The sequence below is a fragment of the Erinaceus europaeus genome, chromosome 7, assembly GCF_950295315.1.
Source record: "Erinaceus europaeus chromosome 7, mEriEur2.1, whole genome shotgun sequence".
Classification (NCBI taxonomy): Eukaryota; Metazoa; Chordata; class Mammalia; order Eulipotyphla; family Erinaceidae; genus Erinaceus; species Erinaceus europaeus.
This window is the reverse complement of record NC_080168.1, coordinates 9,614,592-9,633,035: the sequence shown is the minus strand read 5'-3', so window position 1 is coordinate 9,633,035 and position 18,444 is coordinate 9,614,592. Positions and strand designations below refer to the sequence as shown.

The 18,444-nt window shown below is 42.3% G+C and overlaps 1 protein-coding gene across 1 annotated transcript in view; it reads right to left on the bottom strand.

Annotated features, from left to right (window-relative positions):
* COL4A3 (collagen type IV alpha 3 chain) overlaps nt 1-18,444 on the bottom strand; it is a 144,171-nt gene that overhangs the window by 12,841 nt on the left and 112,886 nt on the right. Inside the window, exons 34-42 of the mRNA XM_016186807.2 lie at nt 17,942-18,076; nt 12,231-12,329; nt 11,682-11,771; nt 10,838-10,977; nt 6,528-6,654; nt 3,889-3,969; nt 3,417-3,515; nt 3,105-3,158; nt 9-194 (exon numbers count right to left, since the gene is read on the bottom strand). Coding sequence (XP_016042293.1) covers nt 9-194; nt 3,105-3,158; nt 3,417-3,515; nt 3,889-3,969; nt 6,528-6,654; nt 10,838-10,977; nt 11,682-11,771; nt 12,231-12,329; nt 17,942-18,076 — 1,011 coding nt within the window. The remainder of the gene's footprint in view (nt 1-8; nt 195-3,104; nt 3,159-3,416; nt 3,516-3,888; nt 3,970-6,527; nt 6,655-10,837; nt 10,978-11,681; nt 11,772-12,230; nt 12,330-17,941; nt 18,077-18,444) is intronic.

Below are 18,444 nucleotides of genomic sequence, written 5' to 3'. Positions count from 1 at the left end.
TACCTTACCTGGATTTCCTCTGGAGCCTGGTGGGCCTCGGTTTCCCTTTTTACCATGGAGGATTGCACCTGGAGACCCTGGTGGTCCTTGAGGTCCTGCCATACCAATGGGTCCTCGTGGCCCGACATCTCCTACTGCTCCTTTCCTGCCGGGGAGACCAGGCAGGCCTATGGGTCCCCTGTCTCCTTTATCTCCTGCAAAATAAATGGTCTGATCAATTACCCAGATGCTCCTGTACTTGGAGTCATCACTTATGCCAATCTCTAATATGGACACTTGTTGCACCTTAAGCCAGCCTCTCCCCCCCCATCCTCCATTGCTGATACTATGGTCTATTTACATAATCATTGTTTTGCCTGAGACCCGCCTTGCCTGCAGGGTATTAATTAATCCCGCCAGTTAAAACCCTAGCAACCATTGCTATGGAAGCTTTCTACCTTCCTGCTCTTTCCTTTTCTCCACCCCCTTTCCTAGCCATTTCCTTTTCTGACTTGCCACTTCCATTTCAGAATATATAAAAGTGTTGACTCTGATCAATAAAGATGCATTGCGTTCCCACTCCGCCATGAGTTCCTGGTCTCTCTCCCACGTCACTAAATAAGCAGCAGCCCAGGTTGGCTCCGGTCTAGTTCTCTCCAACCCAGAGAGCACATGCCTGTGAAGAAACACCATCACGCTAGCCCGGCAGACACTTTGCTTCAAGGTACTAAAATTCACAATGTATATACATTTTTTTAAAGGGGACCTGCTAAATAAAATACTAGTCTACAAGAATTAGGATGAGACTCAGTTCTGCTTCCAACTAGCCATTTGATCTTGGGAAAGCCACTGTTATTTCAGTTTTTGATATATTATTAAAAAAAAAAAAAGAAAGAAAGGTAATACTTGTTTTGACTCAGTTCTTTAAATAAAGTGAAATACTATTCTGACAGAAAAGGAAATTCTGAAGTGTATAAATGTAAGCCATGTGGTAAGGTATGTGTCTATTGGGAGGGGATCTGGAGAGACAAGGGGACGTTGAGCTTAACCAAAAGGAATCATTCATCGTCAAGAAGCAGACAAAGAAGGGAAACTCTCATCTCCTTTCATAACTGAATGGTTAGGTCCTGGGCAGTTCCTGCCCCTGTGAGTTGAGGGCAGCATCAAGCCCTGCTTCTTGGTTCTCACCAGCACCCCAATGAGGTTGGAATTGGATCTAAACCTCATTGCTAGTAAAACCCAGCCATCCACAGCACCCATAATTGAGGACTGCCAATAAGAGATGCCAACAGTCTATATTTCCTCTGGTGAGTTATTCAACAAAATGGCAGTGGTGAAGAGTGGGGAAAGGAGGAAAGAAACTGCTTATCTTGCAAAACACTGGTGTGACTCATCCAAGCTGGTCTGTTACCCAACACAACACGTGTAACACTTTTAATGGCATGCTCAGTAGGTTGCCACGTCTGATATGTCCAGAGTATTATTGGGAAGCACTCATAAACACTGATCTGATCCACACACTAGTCTCAAAGGACAGGGCTTAGGTTCAGACCTAAGAAGATGATGAAGAGGGAAAGGTTTAAGATGAACACTTGTCTCAGAAGAGCAGGGAGAGGTGCTCAGAGAGAATCCCTCAGTTCCACCACTATCCTGTTTCCAAGTGACACATTTAAACCACACTGACAGCCATACAACAGAGCTTGAAATCTTACGTTTAATGAACTTTATAGAAGGAAATTTCTAGATTCTAATTTATTCACTTTGTTGTCATTGTAATAACTAAGCATTTTTACTTGAACATTAAGAATATACATATCCCATATTACCACTGATCTTTCTTTCTCTCCCTTTCTTTTATCTTTCTTTCTCTCCCTTTCTTCTTTCTTTCTTTCTTTCTTTCTTTCTTTCTTTCTTTCTTTCTTTCTTTCTTTCTTTGTTGGATAGTATGCCAGCTCCCCTGGCTTCTGCTTAACCATATGCCTATATAGGGATAGATTTAATCCCATTCAAAGCTTTGATCTATTTACATAAATAACTTTTACATAAAGCACTCCCTCCAGGGCATTGGTGGTTCAGTGATAGGATTCTCGCCTGCTCCGCCCCCTCCTTGTCACACCCTGATCCCCTCCTTGTCACACTCTGATTTTCACCAGTCACTTTCCTCTCCACCCTCTCTATGTCACATCCTGTTTCCACCCTACTTGGCAAGTATATATAAAGACAGCATTGTGAGTTTTACAGTACTTGAGTTTAGCTTAGCTCATCTTAGATTGTGCTGCATCCTGCATGAATAAAGAGATACTGCCTATAGCTCAACCATGAGTCCCTGGTCATCTGTGACCCACCCGTGAAGCCAGCCCAGTGAAAACAACATAGCCCGGAGAAAACAACCTTTCTTTCTTTCTTTCTTTCTTTCTTTCTTTCTTTCTTTCTTTCTTTCTTTCTTTCTTTTCTTTCTTCTTTTGTAATGCAGCACCAGGGAATGAATTTAGGACTTGTGCATTGCTAAGTGGCCTCCGTGGCCCACTTTTCCAATTCTATATCCTTATAATAAGGGGGAGGGGTGGGCAATGACACACCTGGTTAAGCACACAAATTGCTGTGTGCAAGGACCCAGGTTTGAGCCTCACTCTCCGCCTTCAGGGGGCAATCTTCAGGAGTGGTAAAACATGCCTTCAGGTATCTCTCTTTCTCTCTCCCTCACTATTTTCTGTTTCCCTTTTAATTTATCTCTGTTCTATTAGATAAAATAGAAAGGAAAAAAAAGAAAAAATGGCTGCTGGGAATGGTAGATTCATCTTGCTGGCACTGAGTTCATGATAACTCTGGTGGCAAGAGAGAGACACAGAGGTAGAGAGACAGAGATAAGAGACACCACAGCAGCACTTCACCATGCCTGCAACTCCCCCCGTGTTGTCCATGGTGTTATGTGTTTCCAGGGCTCATAAAACACAGGATTTCACACATGTGCTTTACTGGGTGAGCTATGTCCTGACACACCACTGTGACTCAAAAATGCAGCATGTTCCATCTACTGTATACACTGGGGATGTTAAATCAGGTCACGTCCTTGAACGTGTCTATCATGAGAGTCAGAGAAGAGCATCACAGACAGGGAGACTCACCTGCGTCACCCGGGACTCCTTTTGGGCCTGGAAGAGGATGTGCCCCCAGTAAGCCTGAAAAGAGGGAATTTGAGTATATGGATATTTTACACATGGTGAGTTTCCTTACAGACGTTTGTCTGTCTGATTTATCTGGCTTGGCCTACTTCCCTTTGGCTCCAGAGGGTAGTTTAATTATCACCTGGCTGGGAGACATTAAAGGTGATCAGTTCTGATGGAGAACAACATCTAAGGTAGCAAAGGGTTATAATCTCACTAATTATCTGACCCAAAATAAAAGTAGTAGGTTCATGGTCATAAGTACTGTTGTACCTGGTTCTCCCTTTTCTCCCACTGGCCCAGGAATTCCATCACATCCTTGATCACCTCTCATACCCATTGGTCCAGGATGCCCAGGGACTCCTGGAGGACCTGAAAAAAATTTCCAAGGGAGGACTTACTTCCTACCAATCATTGTATGTAAACACTAGTTGTGGGGTATTCTGTGTGGGATTCTGTTAAAGGAGTTTATCTCTCAAAATGACTGGAGGAACGCAAAGTTTTGAGTGGATGAATGCTATTGCTAGGGGTTATCACTATGCAAGGTCTACACAGGTCAAGATTTGAATTTGATAGGTTTCAATCCCTCGTCTCACTTTTCTGCCCATTGTGCCTGGGAGCTGAGTGATGAGGGGTTACTTTCTAAAGAGCAGCCAGGGCTCTGAGATAATGGCCTAGAGAGACTCCAAACCCAGAAGAAAATGTACCTCCCCCACAAAAGTGAAATAAAGTCCAAAAAAGGAACCTGGAGGGCCTTTCACTCCTGGAAAGCCAGGGAAACCTTTGATTCCTCTATCTCCTAAATCTCCATCAGGTCCTGGCATTCCTGTGAATGGAAAGAGAGAGAGGGGCAAGGGAACACCAGAGACTACATGATGGCACAGACAGACAAGTTCTTACAGGCTACAGAGTTCACGCTGGCCTTGGGGAAGCTCCCCTGCCACAGGTCACCTCAAACTTTCGTCTTGACTGTCCTTTCCCCAGAGAAGCACAGCTGTCACATGTCTCCGCCTTTTCAAAAGTGTGCCTGCAAAGTTCTCTCAGCCTCAGCTTTGTTCTTATTCACCATCATGCTTTTATGGTACAAGGATCTCAGAGCCACCTGCCCCCAACCCCCAGCTCCTTCCCTATTTTCTTTCCCCAAAGTCCTTATCATCTTCAGGTAAAACCCAAAGCTGCAACCCAGAAGCAGGTTTTATTTATTTATTTATTTATTTATTATTTATTTATTTATTTATTTATTTATTTCAGCAGAACACTGTGCTCGATTCTAGCTTATGGTAGTGGTGGGGATTGATTCTGGCACTTCAGAGTCACAGGAATAGAAATTGATTCAATAACCATCATGCTATCTCTTAGGATCTACAAGTTTTTCTTTTTAAATAAAATACAGCCCAAACTTAAATACTAACTATATGTAAAGAAGAGAGAAAGCCAGGGTTCCAACTGAAACATGACAGAGGAAAAACACCCAGGCAACAGTGTTATGGATAGATTTGCATTATCCCCAAAGTCACATGTTGCAGTCTGAACTCCTAGTTATTCAAGGTATGACCATAGCTGGGGAAAGGGTCTTTAAAACATGTGCCTCCTGTCTGAACAGGAAGTAGATGAGGGGGACTTTTATTTCTGAGAGACACTGAGGCAGTCCCTAAGCCAGTGTGCCTGATGTCCTTCTAAGAAGAGGAAGTGAGGATCTGGGAGATGGCTCACTTTAAAATGTGGGAGGACCCTGGGTTCAAATCCCCAGACATCATTTGCAAAGAGAAATTTCACAAATGATGGAGTGGTACTAGGTCTTCCCTTCTCATTCTTACTTCCATTCATCTCTCCCTGTCTTTCACCTTCTACAGAGGGGGAGAAAGAAAAAAAAAAGTTCACCAGGAATGGTGGAATCACATAGACATGGAGCCCATACGGTAAAACAAAATTTAAAATTAATAAATGAAAAAGAAGGGGCTAGTTCATGGACACATAGAAAGAAAGTACAACAGGAGATGGTCATTAGTAAGTCAAGTGGAGAGACGTCAGAAGAAGCCAACTCCTAATACCTTCTTCTAGGATTTGTAACCTTGAGTCATGAGATTATTATTATTTTTTTTTGTGGAGTCTGAGCCTCAAACATATATGAGCTTAGTGTTCTCAGGCCAACCTCTTCTTTATCTTTATTCCAGAGAAAGCAGAAGAGACACCACAGTGCCAGAGCTTCCTCCCAAGATCATTACATCTTCCATATGGTGCCAGGTTTGAAACTAAGCTTGTGTATCAGAAGGCTTCTGTCCTACCCTGTGGGCTATTTTTCAATTGCCAAAATAAATGCTGGTTCTTTCAACTTGCCGATCTGTGATATTTATTATGAAAGCATTCAAAAGCTAACGTAACTATAAGACAGACAATAAAATGACATGCCATGGCTTTTGAGTGAATTCTCTGAGGCAGCACTTTGGGAATTTTGTTTACTGAAACAGGTTTTTAACATTTTTAATCCACCAAACTGGTTGATTAGTAAAATTTAGTTCCAGTTGGTTATCCTTTCCCTTTATCCTTTCTTTCTTTTCTTTTCTTTCTTTCTTTCTTTCTTTCTTTCTTTCTTTCTTTCTTTCTTTCCTTCTTATTTTTTAAACATTTATTTATTCCTTTTTGCTGCCCTTGTTGTTTTATTGTTGTAGTTATTATTGTTGTCGTCGTTCGTTGTTGGCTAAGACAGAGGGAAATGGAGAGAGGAGGGGAAGACAAAGAGGAGGAGAGAAAGATAAACACCTGCAGACCTGCTTCACCACTTGTGAAGTGACTCCCCTGCAGGTGGGGAGCCGGGGGCTGGAACTGGGATCCTTATGCCTGTCCTAGCACTTTGTGCCACCTGCGCTTAACCCACAGCACTACTGCCCGATTCCCTCCTTATTTTATTTTTTTTTTAAATGTGTGGCCAGGGAATTTACTTCACAGCCTTGAATGTATGCAATATCTCTGAATTGTTCCCTGCGCTTAATTTTTTTCCCCATTTCTTATTTAGAGAGAAAGAGAGAGAGAGGGAGAGAGAGAGAGAGAGAGAGGGAGAAGGAGGAGAGAGAGAGAGAAGGAGGAGAGAGAGAGAGAGAAGAGATTGAGAGAGATAAAGAAGAAACATCAAAGTATTGCTCCACTAACCACGGACCCCCTCCATCCATGGTGCTCCCACGTGGTGGTGGGACTCAAACCCAGGGCCTTGCACATGGTAACTTGGGTACTCTACATGGCAAGCTTGCTACTAACTCCAAGGCACCTTGTAGCTGCTTATGGTGTTTGAATTTGAAGACCAGCGTTGAATCAGAGGTGATTCTGGGAGGTGAGGACCACATTCAGCATCAGGTTTCCACTCTTAAGGGTCATAAAACCAAGACTCACCTGGGGGGCCGGGACTTCCAGGACTTCCAGGGGGGCCATCTGGTCCAGCGGGCCCTGAATATCCAGGTGCACCAGGTGACCCTTGCTCTCCTTTCCTTCCCATGTCACCTGGCGGTCCTGGGTCTCCCTTAAATTCAGTCAAACACCTTTAAAATTCTCATACAAGCAGGACAAGGGATGAGAATTAAGCATAAGATAGGTTTACTTGCTAATTCATCTAATTTCTTCAGCAATAGTGTCTGCTAAGTGGGGGGAACAGGATGGCTGCATGATTTGAGGGGGCCATGCAAAATGTAGATTAAATTCACTTTCAAAAATAGTTTTAATGCAATTCAAGACAGCAACATCAGAGCATGAAACCAGCTGCAGGGGCTGTGTTAGAATGGGGCCTCATAAACATCCTGGGTCCATACTCCCAGAGGAATAAAGAATAGGAAAGCTTCCCATAAAGAGGGTGGGTGCAGAACTCTGGTTGTGGGAATAGTACCCCTCTTATCCAATTGTACCTCTCTTATCCCATCTTGTCATTCATAATTTTAAAAAAAGGGGACATACACAGTCTCCACCTTCACGAATTTTTACAGATCAGTGCTAAGGTACACATTAAATAATCACTCAGGTATATTAGATTTATATATTTATTCTATTGCACACTATCTAGTCTATTCTGTTGAATATTCCAAGTAACTAGCTGATTAAACAAGTTGGTTTTATGTTCAACAAACAGATCAAAAATACCTTTGAACAGCCCACATCTAAACAAAATAACCAGCTAAATGTGACTTCAGTCAAGTTTGATTCCTTGTTGAAAAGTAGTTTCTCCCTAGATTTCTGAGGAAATAGGCACTTAGGTTGACTTTTTCTGGGTCTGTGCTGTGTAGCTTTCATTTTTTTTTTCCTTTTTATTTTAGCAATTACTACTGGAGAAAATGATTGGTGGAATTCAAATGGGAACAAAAAAGTTTCTTTTAGAAATAAATTTTATATTTAAAAGGAAAAAGTATACGTTCTTGAAAGTCTGATGAGAAAACAAAGGCTGGCCCCTATAAAAATTGCATTCAAGGGAGTTGGGCGGTAGCACAGTGAGTTAAGTTGGGCGGTAGCACGTGGCACGAAGCGCAAGGACCAGCGTAAGGATCTCAGTTCGAGCCCCCGCTCCCCACCTGCAGGAGAGTCACTAGTGACTACTGAATGTTTTGTTATCCAGCCTTCAACAGGAAGAGGTAGGCACTGAGAAACATGGCCCCAGAAAGGTGAACTGTGCAATGGAATCAAAACATTTAGATCTCCATTTCAACAAGAAAAAATAAATTAAAGATCTGAGTCTGAAGAATGTGCTTTCTTTTTGGTGATGGACGCTCTGAAGTTATTATTTTTTAAATTTCTTTATTGGGGAATTAATGTTTTACAACAAACAGTAAGTACAATAGTTTGTATATGCGTAACATTTCTCAGTTTTCCATATAACAATACTACCCCCACTATGAAATTATTTTGTTTTACATTTTCTTTTTAAAAAAATATTTATTTATTCCCTTTTGTTGCAGTTGTTATTGCTGTCATTGTTGTTGGATAGGACAGAGAGAAATGGAGAGAGGAGGGGAAGATGGAGAGGGGGAGAGAAAGACAGACACCTGCAGACCTGCTTCACCGCTTGCCAAGCGACTCCCCTGCAAGTGGGGAGCTGGCGGCTCAAACCAGGATCTTTAGGCCGGTCCTTGCGCTTTGCGCCACCTGCGCCTAACCTGCTGCGTTACCACCCGACTCCCTACATTTTCCTTTTTAAATGTATGTGTTTATTAATTATTTATTAGATAGAGACAGACAGAAACTGAGATGGAAGGGGGGGGGCAGAGGGATAGAGGAAGACAGACAGCTGCAGTGCTGCTTCACTGCTTAAGAAACTTCCCCCCTGCAGGTGGGGTCCACAGAATTGAATCCAAGTCCTTGGCCATGGTGACTTGTGCACTCAGTTAGGAACATCACCAGTTGACCCACATTTTGTTTTCTTTTACTTTCTTTTTTTTTTTTTTTGGCCTCCAGGGTTATTACTGGGGTTCGGTGCCTGCACCACAATCCACTGCTTTTTCCCCTTTTGTTTCCTTTGTTGTTTATCGCTCTTGTTGTTATTATTGTTGTTTTTATTGGATAGGACAGAGAAAAATCGAGAGAGGACGGGAAGATAGAGAGGCGGAGAGAAAAATAGACACCTGCAGACCTGCTTCACCACTTGTGAAGCGACCCCCCTTGCAGGTGGGGAGTCAGGGGCTCAAACCGGATCCTTGCGACGGTCATTGTGATTTGCGCCATGTGCGCTTAACCCGCTACGCTACCACCCAGCCTCCTGTTTTCTTTTCTTTTGAAAATACTTTATTTATTTTAAAGAGGGAGATACACAGAGAAAGATGCAGAGAGAGAGAGAGAAAGAGAGAGAGAGAGCATCCCTCATCTTTGGCTTAAGCTGGTGCAGAGAATTGAATCAGGGGCCTGAGGGCCTGAGACCCTTAGCATAAAAGTCTTTTTCATAACCAATATGCTGTCTCCCTTGACCTTTGTTTTACATTTAATTTAATTTTTATTGCCAACAGATTTATTGCTGGAGCTCCGTACCGGCACTGCAAATCCACCATTTTTTTCCTTTTCCTTTCTCATTTTTTTTTATTAGATTGGGCAGAAATAAATTGAGAGAGAAGAAGGAGATAAAGAGGGAAAGTGAAAGATAGATACCTGCTGATGCTTATGAATTGTTTCCCCTGCAGGTGAAGAGCAGGGGCTCGAACCAAGGTCTTTGTACTTGGTAATATGTGCACTTAACCCAGGTGCGTCACCATCCAGCCTCGTTTTACTATCATGTCCTAGTCGGACAAGCATTCTTGATCACAAGATTTGGAAATCTAATTTTGAAAATCTGTATGAGATGGGTCCATAGCACAGATGGGTCAGTTTGTATAGCAAGAAAAACCCACACTTGCCCTGTCAGATAAAGTGGGTCTATGATCACAACTTTCTGGAGTGGCACCTATAAATTTGCAGGGACAATTGTAAGCAATTCCTTGTGTGTTAATACTGTGTAATAAGCAAGTTCAATTGTGGAAATAGAACTTAAAACACCCTGAGGCATTGGGTGCACATGATGAAAGTGCAAGGACCAGCATAAGGATCCTGGTTGGAGCCCCAGGCTCCACACCTGCAGGGGAGTCGCTTCACAAGTGGTGAAGCAGGTCTGCAGGTGTCTGTCTTTCTCTCCCCCTCTCTGTCTTCCCCTCCTCTCTCCATTTCTCTCTGTCCTATCCAACAACAACAACATCAATAATAACGACAATAATAACCACAACGTTGAACAACAAGGGCAACAAAAGGGGAAAAAATAAAACACCCCCCAAACAACTACTTGAAAATGCAGTACTGTTTTCTTTTTCTTTTTTAATTTATTTATTTAATTTATTTATTCCCTTTTGTTCCCCTTGTTGTTTTATTGTTGTGGTTATTATTGTTGTTGTCGTCGTTGTTGGATAGAACAGAGAGAAATGGAGAGAGGAGGGGAAGACAGAAAGGAGGAGAGAAAGACAGACACCTGCAGACCTGCTTCACCGCCTGTGAAGCGACTCCCCTGCAGGTGGGGAGCCGGGCTGAGTTTCATTGACAGGAGACAGACGACCAGGGACTCATGGTTGAGCTGTACGCAGTATCTCTTTATTCATGCAGGACGCAGCGCAAGCTATACCAAGCTAAGCTAAACTAACAAACAACTAAAACGAACAATGTTGTCTTTCTATATACTTCCCAAGTAGGGTGTGAACAGGATGTGACGCAGAGAGGGTGGAGAGAAAAGTGACTGGTGAAAATCAGGGTGTGACAAGGAGAGGATCAGGGTGTGACAAGGAGAGGGGGTGGAGCAGGTGAGAATTCTACCACTAAACCACCAATGCCCTGGAGGGAAGGTGGTGCTTTATGTAAATGTAAAAGTGATTTATGTAAATAGACGGCAGTGGTTATGTAAATAGAATACAATGGTTATGTAAATAGAATGCAGTGTTAAGCAGGGGGGATTTAAACCAAATGAAACAGAAGGGGTTTTTAAAAGCAGAATTAGAAGATACCAACAGGTGGGGAGCCAGGGTTTGAACCCCGGGATCCTTATGCCGGTCCTTGTGCTTTGCACCACCTGTGCTTGTGCGCACCCGCTGCGCTACAGCCTGACTCCCTGCAGTACTGTTTTCTATTGTCTCTTTCTACCTTGGATCTGTATACTTGATTCAAGGGACTGGCTCCATTGCCAAAACATAAAGACTTTAGTGGTGTCTATATACCTGTGGTCCTGGTGGTCCTGGCCATGAACCTTCTGAACGGCCTGGCTTTCCCTTATCTCCTTGGCGGCCAGGAACACCTGGGAGGCCTGGTCTTCCACTTAGACCCGGGAGTCCCATCGTTCCCTCTTTTCCTTTGGAACCTGAACATAGAGAGAAAAGTAGGTGAAACAGGCAAACATGAGGATCCTGATGTAGTTTACTTCTTTTTTTTTCTTTTTCTTTTCTTTTTGCCTCTAGGGTTATTGCTGGGGCTCGGTGCCTGCACTACGAATCCACTGCTCCTGGAGGCCATTTTTCCCATTTTGTTGCCCTTGTTGTGCTTATTGTAGTTGTTATTATTATCACAGCTGTTGTTGTTGGATAGGACAGAGAGAAATGGAGAGAGGAGGGGAAGACAGAGAGGAGGTGAGAAAGACAAACACCTGCAGACCTGCTTCACCACTTGTGAAGTGACTCCCCTGCAGGTGGGGAGCCGGGGGCTCGAACTGGGATCCTTACACCAGCCCTTGCGCTTTGAGCCATATGCGCTTAACCCGCTGCGCTACAGCCTGACTCCCGTAGTTTACTTCTGATCCTGACACCAGCTACCTTTATTTCAAAAGGTTGGTTTTGCAGAATTATTGCTGCAGCAGGTGGTCATGATGGATAAAGTCTACACACTGTGACTATTGATATGGTTCTCACTCATGCTCTGGTTACACAAAGTACATTTATCAAAAAGTACAACAATCAAAATATTATGGATTTTACACTAACTCTCTAGTAAGAAGAAAACCCAGAGAACACACAATACTGGACATCCAGATCTGGAAACAAGATGGGCTTGTGAGACTTTCTATTTTACCTGGCAATCCCATGTTCCCCATGCTTCCGGGCACACCAGGTGGTCCTGGTTCTCCAGGAACCCCACTGCTGCCTGGATCTCCCTTGGGGCCTTTAAGAACAAACCAACAGTCACGCACCAATATAATTCCCAGCTATAATATATGCTCAATGAATATTGGTTGTTGGCACCAATCAATGAATCCAGAGCAGTCAGATTGGCTGGATTAGACCTTTGCTTATCTGCCTTTTTCCATCAGATACAAAGGTGGACTGAAGATCCAGAAAGTGTGAAATCAGAGAGCTAGATTCTAGTGCAATCAATGCCTTCAACATGGAACATTTAGTACAAAAATGGAACGTCATGTCTGTTATTATTTACTAGTTGCTATTAGCTGACGCAAACATCTTCATTTGGGGTTAATTTAGAAACAAATTTCTGTAGGAACATTACCAGAACAGAATGCATCATATAGACACTAAGTCTAGATGTGAATTGTTATTGCATTTTATTACATTTACATCCAGGAAAATGTAATAGCTACCATTTCTATCCCAGAATTAGTTCTACCTGGTGGTCCTGGTTGACCAGGTGGCCCTTGTAAACCGTGTAGGCCTGGTGGCCCCGGGAGGCCTCTGCTTCCTTTCTCACCCGGCTTGCCTGTGAGTCCTAACGTGAAAAGGCGGGCATAAAAATTCAGGTTAGAATTTTCTCAGACCTAGACACTGAGTAAAATCGATGAGATATTACTATGAAACAGCACAGCATGCTTGCTCAGAACATGGGTAGACATGGCCTTCCATCTTCTTAACTGGAGGATTAAATGAGACAATATGTGCAAATTCTTGGTTCAGTGTCTGACAGGAGTTAGTTCTCAAAGGGCACCAGCAACCTTCATCATGTTTACATTTTAAACAAACACTTAACGAGTTAGTGGCCCAATACAGCTTCTTGAGACTTTTTTTTTAAGTGACAACAGAGAACAACCCACTACTTTCCTTCTCTATACCGTCATGCTCTCTGTCTACTTATTACAACTATTTAATTAAGTGTCAGGCACTATTCTCTTTCATTTGCTCCTTGTGTCTTTCAAGACTGGATACCGTGATGAGAAAACCTCAACTCTAAGTCAACAGACTAATCCGGAGCCCCACTGCCTACCAATGGGAACAATAGAATTTGAATGCAATTCTATAAGCCAGAATGCTCAGAAACTTTCCTCAAGACCATCAGATTTTCCCCACAATAATATTTTATCAGATTCTACTCAAAACTACTCATCAACTCTATTATCTGCAGAATAAGTGACAGGCTTCTACAATCTGCTATGGCTTGGTTTTGTGCCTTTTCTCCAGCAAGTTCACTTCACTGGCTGTCTCCTTGCTTATAGAATTATTCATTCACATACGGCATGGCCATCTAACTCATAGACAAGTCTTGTGCAGAGTGCTGGAGACATAAATAAAACATGTTTTTTTTTTTCTGGCTAAGGAAGTTATGATCTATATACAAAGAAATATGACTCAGCTATTGAGAGTGATGAATTTGCCTTCTTTACCTTATCTTGGATGGAGCTTGAAGAAATGTTAAGTGAGATAAGCCAGAAAGAGAAGGATGAATATATGGGATGATCTCAACTTCATGGCAGAAGTTGAGAAATAAGAACAGAAAGGGGAAATACAAAGCAGAACTTGAGCTAGGTTTCATGTATTGCACCAAAGTAAAGGACTCCAGGGGAAGAGGGGGGAACTTTCAGGCCCAGATGAATGATGGTGGAGGAAGACCTGGGCTGGGGGTGAGAAATTTTACCCAGGTATCAAGAAATGACTGTATTTATTGTAAACCATTAATCCCTCTGAAAAATCTGAGGATAAACTGATAAGCTCCATTTAAAAAATGAGTAACAGGGGGTCTGAGAATTTTTTTCTACCTTAATTTTTTCCCATTTATGCTACTTATCACAATGCAAAAATATTAAAAAATGTATGTTTGATGTATTCATTTTCTTTACCTTCTTATGTCTTTTAGGAATGGAAACTATAGTCTGTAGGTCAAAGGTGGTATTAGGTATTGTGCATATCATAGAATACATATGTGTGTGTGTGATATATGATTTCTGAGATGGAGCAGTGAGCACGCTGCTCATTTCTGGCATACGGTGGTGCTAGAAATTGATGCTGTGACCCCCGGGGTCTCCCTCAGGCATGTAAATGTAATGTGTAATCTCCACATCTCCATTTTATATTCTTTTCCTACTTTATTTTTTCTTAACTGGATAGAACAGAGAGAAATTGAGAAGGGAGGAGAGATACAGAGAGAAAGGGAGAGAAAGACAGATACTTGCAGACCTTCTTCACCACTCATGAAGCATCCCCCCTGCAGACAGGGAGCAGGGGTTCAAGCCTGGGTCCTTGGACATGATGATATCTGTGTTTAACCAGGTGTGCCACTGCTCACCCCCCCCCCATTCTTAAAGGCTATGAAAACCAGAAAAACACTAAAGAATAATATGCAAGGAGATATAAGTAGCTGACAAAGCCCAAGATACATTCCCTGGCCCTGTACATAATTGTGTTTATAGGCCTGCTAGTGTCTCCTTTCCTCATGTAGATCGTCCTTCACAACCTCTGCTTTTTTCACCCATGTGTCTTCAGGATATAGAACATGTCTCATCTATAGATGCTAGAGTCATTGTTGACTAAATCATTGTCATGTGGCTGGAGAGATAGGCAAAGAGTGATGTCCCACATCCCTCGCCCATGCAAGACTCTCACTATCTCATATGCAGTATATTAAATATATATTTAAATTTTAATTTGTTTTATTTGGAAGGAAATAAAGACATTGAGAGAGAAGGGGGATATAGAGAGGAACAGAGAGAGAGAGAGAGAGACAGACAGACAGACCTGTAGCACTGCTTCACAACTCATGAAGCTTTCCCCACTGCAGAATGGGACAGGGGGCTTGAATCCAGGTCCTTAAGTATGGTAACATATGCTGTGCACTCAACTGGGTATGCCACCATCCATTCCCTAAAGAGACTTTCAAGATTTATTTTATGAGGGAGAGATGAAAACACAGAGAGAAGTCAGAACTAGGAAAAGCGATGGGAAATAAGTGTGCCGATCTAAGAAACTTGATTTTGTAAAGCATAAAGAGACTTGGAAGGAAGCTGAGAGTATTCTGTATCCATTCAGTCCCACTCATGATGCGAATTCTCCTTCACGGAGGCCACTCTGATTGCTGCTTTCTTCTGTCCTCTCCCAGAGTTTGCTATCAGGGCTTCTTGGGTCAAAGGGACCAAACATATCAATACGAAGCTCATCTCTGCCACTTCCTCTGTGTAACTCTGGGTCACCTGACTCTGCACTCCCTTTCTGTAAGATCAGTCAATAGCAATAACCTACTCCTGGGACTGTTGTGAGGACTCTATGCGTCAGTATTTATCAGACTCAGAATTATACCTGCCTGTGAGAATAGTTGCACAGCTCTCTGATAGCGTCACATAAAAGTAGTGATTTACGGGGGTTGGGCCATAGTGCTGTGGGTTAAGTTCAGGTGGAACAAAGTGCAAAGACTGGCATAAGGATCCCGGTTCAAGCCCCCGGTTCCCCACCTGCAGGGGGGTCACTTCACAGGCAGTGAAGCAGGTCTGCAGGTGTCTATTGTTCTCTCTCCCTCTCTCTGTCTTCCTCTCCTCTCCCGATTTCTCGTTGTCTATCCAACAACAATAACAACAACAATAACTACAACAATCAAACAAAAGGGCAACAAAAGGGAATAAATAAATTAAAAATATGAGACAAAAGTTTTTTTTAAAGTATTGGTTTGTGAGGGCTGGACAGTGGTGCATCTGGTTGAGTGCATATTTACCAAGCTGAAGGACGAAGGTTCAAACCCCCACTCCTCACCTGCACAGGGTGAAACAGTGAGGGAGCTTCATGAGCAGTGAAGCAGGTCTGCAATGTGTATCTTTCTCTCTTCCTCTTTCTCTTTGCCACCCCCTCAGTTTCTCTCTGTCCTTTCCTATCAAATAAAAAAAAAAAGGAAAGAAAAAAAGAAAACGTGGCCACCAGCAGTGATGGCTTCAGAGTGGCAGCACTGAATTAATCACCTAGTGATAACACTGGTGACAATTAAAAAAAAAGTATTAATTTATATCTGCAGCTTTTAGTGCTCATTATTTTTCCATGCAGATGTGTTAAATCTCCTATGCAAACTCCCTTTTTTTTTTTTTGCCTCCAGAGTTATTGCTGGGGCTCAGTGCTGGCACCACGAAGTCACTGTACCTGGCAGCCATTTTTTTTCCATTTTATTGGATAGGACTGAGAGAAATTGAGAGAGGAGGGGGAGATAGAAAGGTAGAAATACAGACACCTGCAGACCTACTTTGCTACTTGTGAAGCATTCCCCTTGCAGCTGGAAAGCTGGGGGCTCAAACCTGGATCCTTGTGCGGGTCTTTGCACTTAGTACTATGTGAGCTTAACTGAGTGTGCCACCGCCTGGCTTCCTGCAAACTCTTTAAAAAGAACATTATATCTGTACTTCTTTGCACCTTCAAAATCTCTTTCATTTACAGTAGATGTCTTTTTTATTGATATTTTTAGGAGAGAGAGATTGTGAAGGTGTAATGCACAAGACTTATAGGCTTGGGAACTGGGAGGTCCCAGGTTCATTTCCTAGTACCACCATATGCCAGAGCTGAGCAGACCTGTGATTTCTCTCTCTCCCTCATTATATACACACATATTAGTATATTTCATATGAGACAGAGTCTCACATGAGCAAGAAAAGAGATAGAGACAAATAGAAAGAAAGAGAGGCTGGTGCTATACTAGTTAAATAAGTTCTCTGACCATTCATAACAGATATTTTGAAATCTGAAAGTTAGATTTTAAAAAATGGATCATACTGAAAAGGCTTAAGTCGTTTTCTGTTGTTCAAGCTGCGCTTCCTGGCTATATATACATTTTTTTCTCTAGAGCACTGCTTAGCTCTGCTTTATGGTGGTGCAGGGGATTGAATTTGGGACTTTGAAGTCTCAGGCATGAGAGTCTCTTTGCATAACCATTATGTTATCTACCCCCACCAGTGGCTTTACATTTGAAAAGTCAGAAGAGGGCATGTGGACCAGATTTCATGCAAATTGTATTTTGGGTGTGTGATAGAATTGAGTTAGAACAACAGCAATAACACTTGTGCTTCTAAACCTTACTGGAAGGGATCATTTAATTATAAATCAGTACCAACTGTGTATTCATGGGATGAGAACTAAATATGGGTTTATGTAGGCCCAGATATGCCATTCACACATTTCTCAAGATGTGTCCACTTCCTAGACCATCTAGAATAGTCCATGAAGCAGAGTCTAACAGTGAGGTATCTTCTGCTAGTATTTTATTTTCTCGTCTCTCTGCTTTCCGCAAACAGTTTATTTTTTTGCCAAAAATCCTGCGAAAGTTATTTAAGGTTAAATTTGGCTAAGGTGACTGCAACAGGCTTTCCAAAAAATTTGATTTTATGTCGTTCTAATTATAACAAAAACTGTCCCAGAATGTGTTCAAATAACCTGTAATGATTTGGATTTGAATCGCAGCCTAATGGTAAGGGCTAACAATTAACAAGCATTTCTAAAGCCTGAATTTTTAATTAAAAATAATTTAATTTTAGTAATTATTTTCCAAAAGGATTCTGAGCATAAGAAAGCAATCAGGAAGATTCATGGTGGCAGGTGACAGAATAAAGTGGAATTTGGGGTGGAGGCTTCAATTTTGGCCAGGGACTTTTTTTTTTTTAACCAGAGCACTGTTCAGCTCTGGCTTATGTTGTTGCAGGGGACTGAACCTGGGACTTTGGAGCCTCAGGCATGAGAATCTGTTTGCATAATCATTATGCTATCTACCCTCTGCCCAATTTTTTTTTAATGTGGGGTTTTTCTACGGGTTTACTTTTCATCCCTCTTGATAAAAGTGAGGAGATTTTGAGGATAATAATTTAAAATATGATTAGGTACACTTTAAATAAAGGATGTTAAAAGGCTTTTTTAACTGAGAAGTAAATTATGTATTAAGCAGGCAAAATAATATCACACAAGGTACATTTGCCAGGACAATTCCTTAGCTGCAGATTCAGCTCTGATTTCCTGGTTATGAGCATACCCACATAGTCAACGACTGCCACCTCTCCAGATTCAAAGGAGGTCTCGAAACTTTACATCAGGCTCAACCTGACGCTGTTGACCGGCAAACGCTAGAAGAAGAAAAGCATAGGTAGTCCATACCTTTGAGGCCTGGTTCCCCCTTGTCCCCCTGTAAGTGGGATATCTTAGAAGGTCCAGGGGCTCCTTTCTCTCCTTCTTCCCCTTTGGCTCCTGGGGGTCCTTTCTTGCCTTTTGCTCCTGGAATTCCGAGGCTTCCTACAAAAACAGGAATTAGGATAGCAGTTGTCCTGCTGTGCCTGGGATCAAGCCCAGAGCCTTGTGCATCAAAACAGGATCTCTACCCACTGAGCTGCCTCCACCCCTCAATTCCTTCATTCAGTATTCCATAAGCATTCCAAAGTTAATAGTTTCCCCTAAAATGGGAGGAGACAAATAAAGCAAAAAGCTTAACACTGTCCACAACTTGATAGTTTCAGCCCTATTCAGTAGCGGCATGAAGCCTACAGGGAGAAAACATGGTTTCATTTCAGTCGCAAACAGGAATAAAGAACATAGCAAGAGCAAATGCATGTGGCTGTGGAGAGTCATTTCCCCTCCAAGAGTACGATGTAACTTCTTTTGGT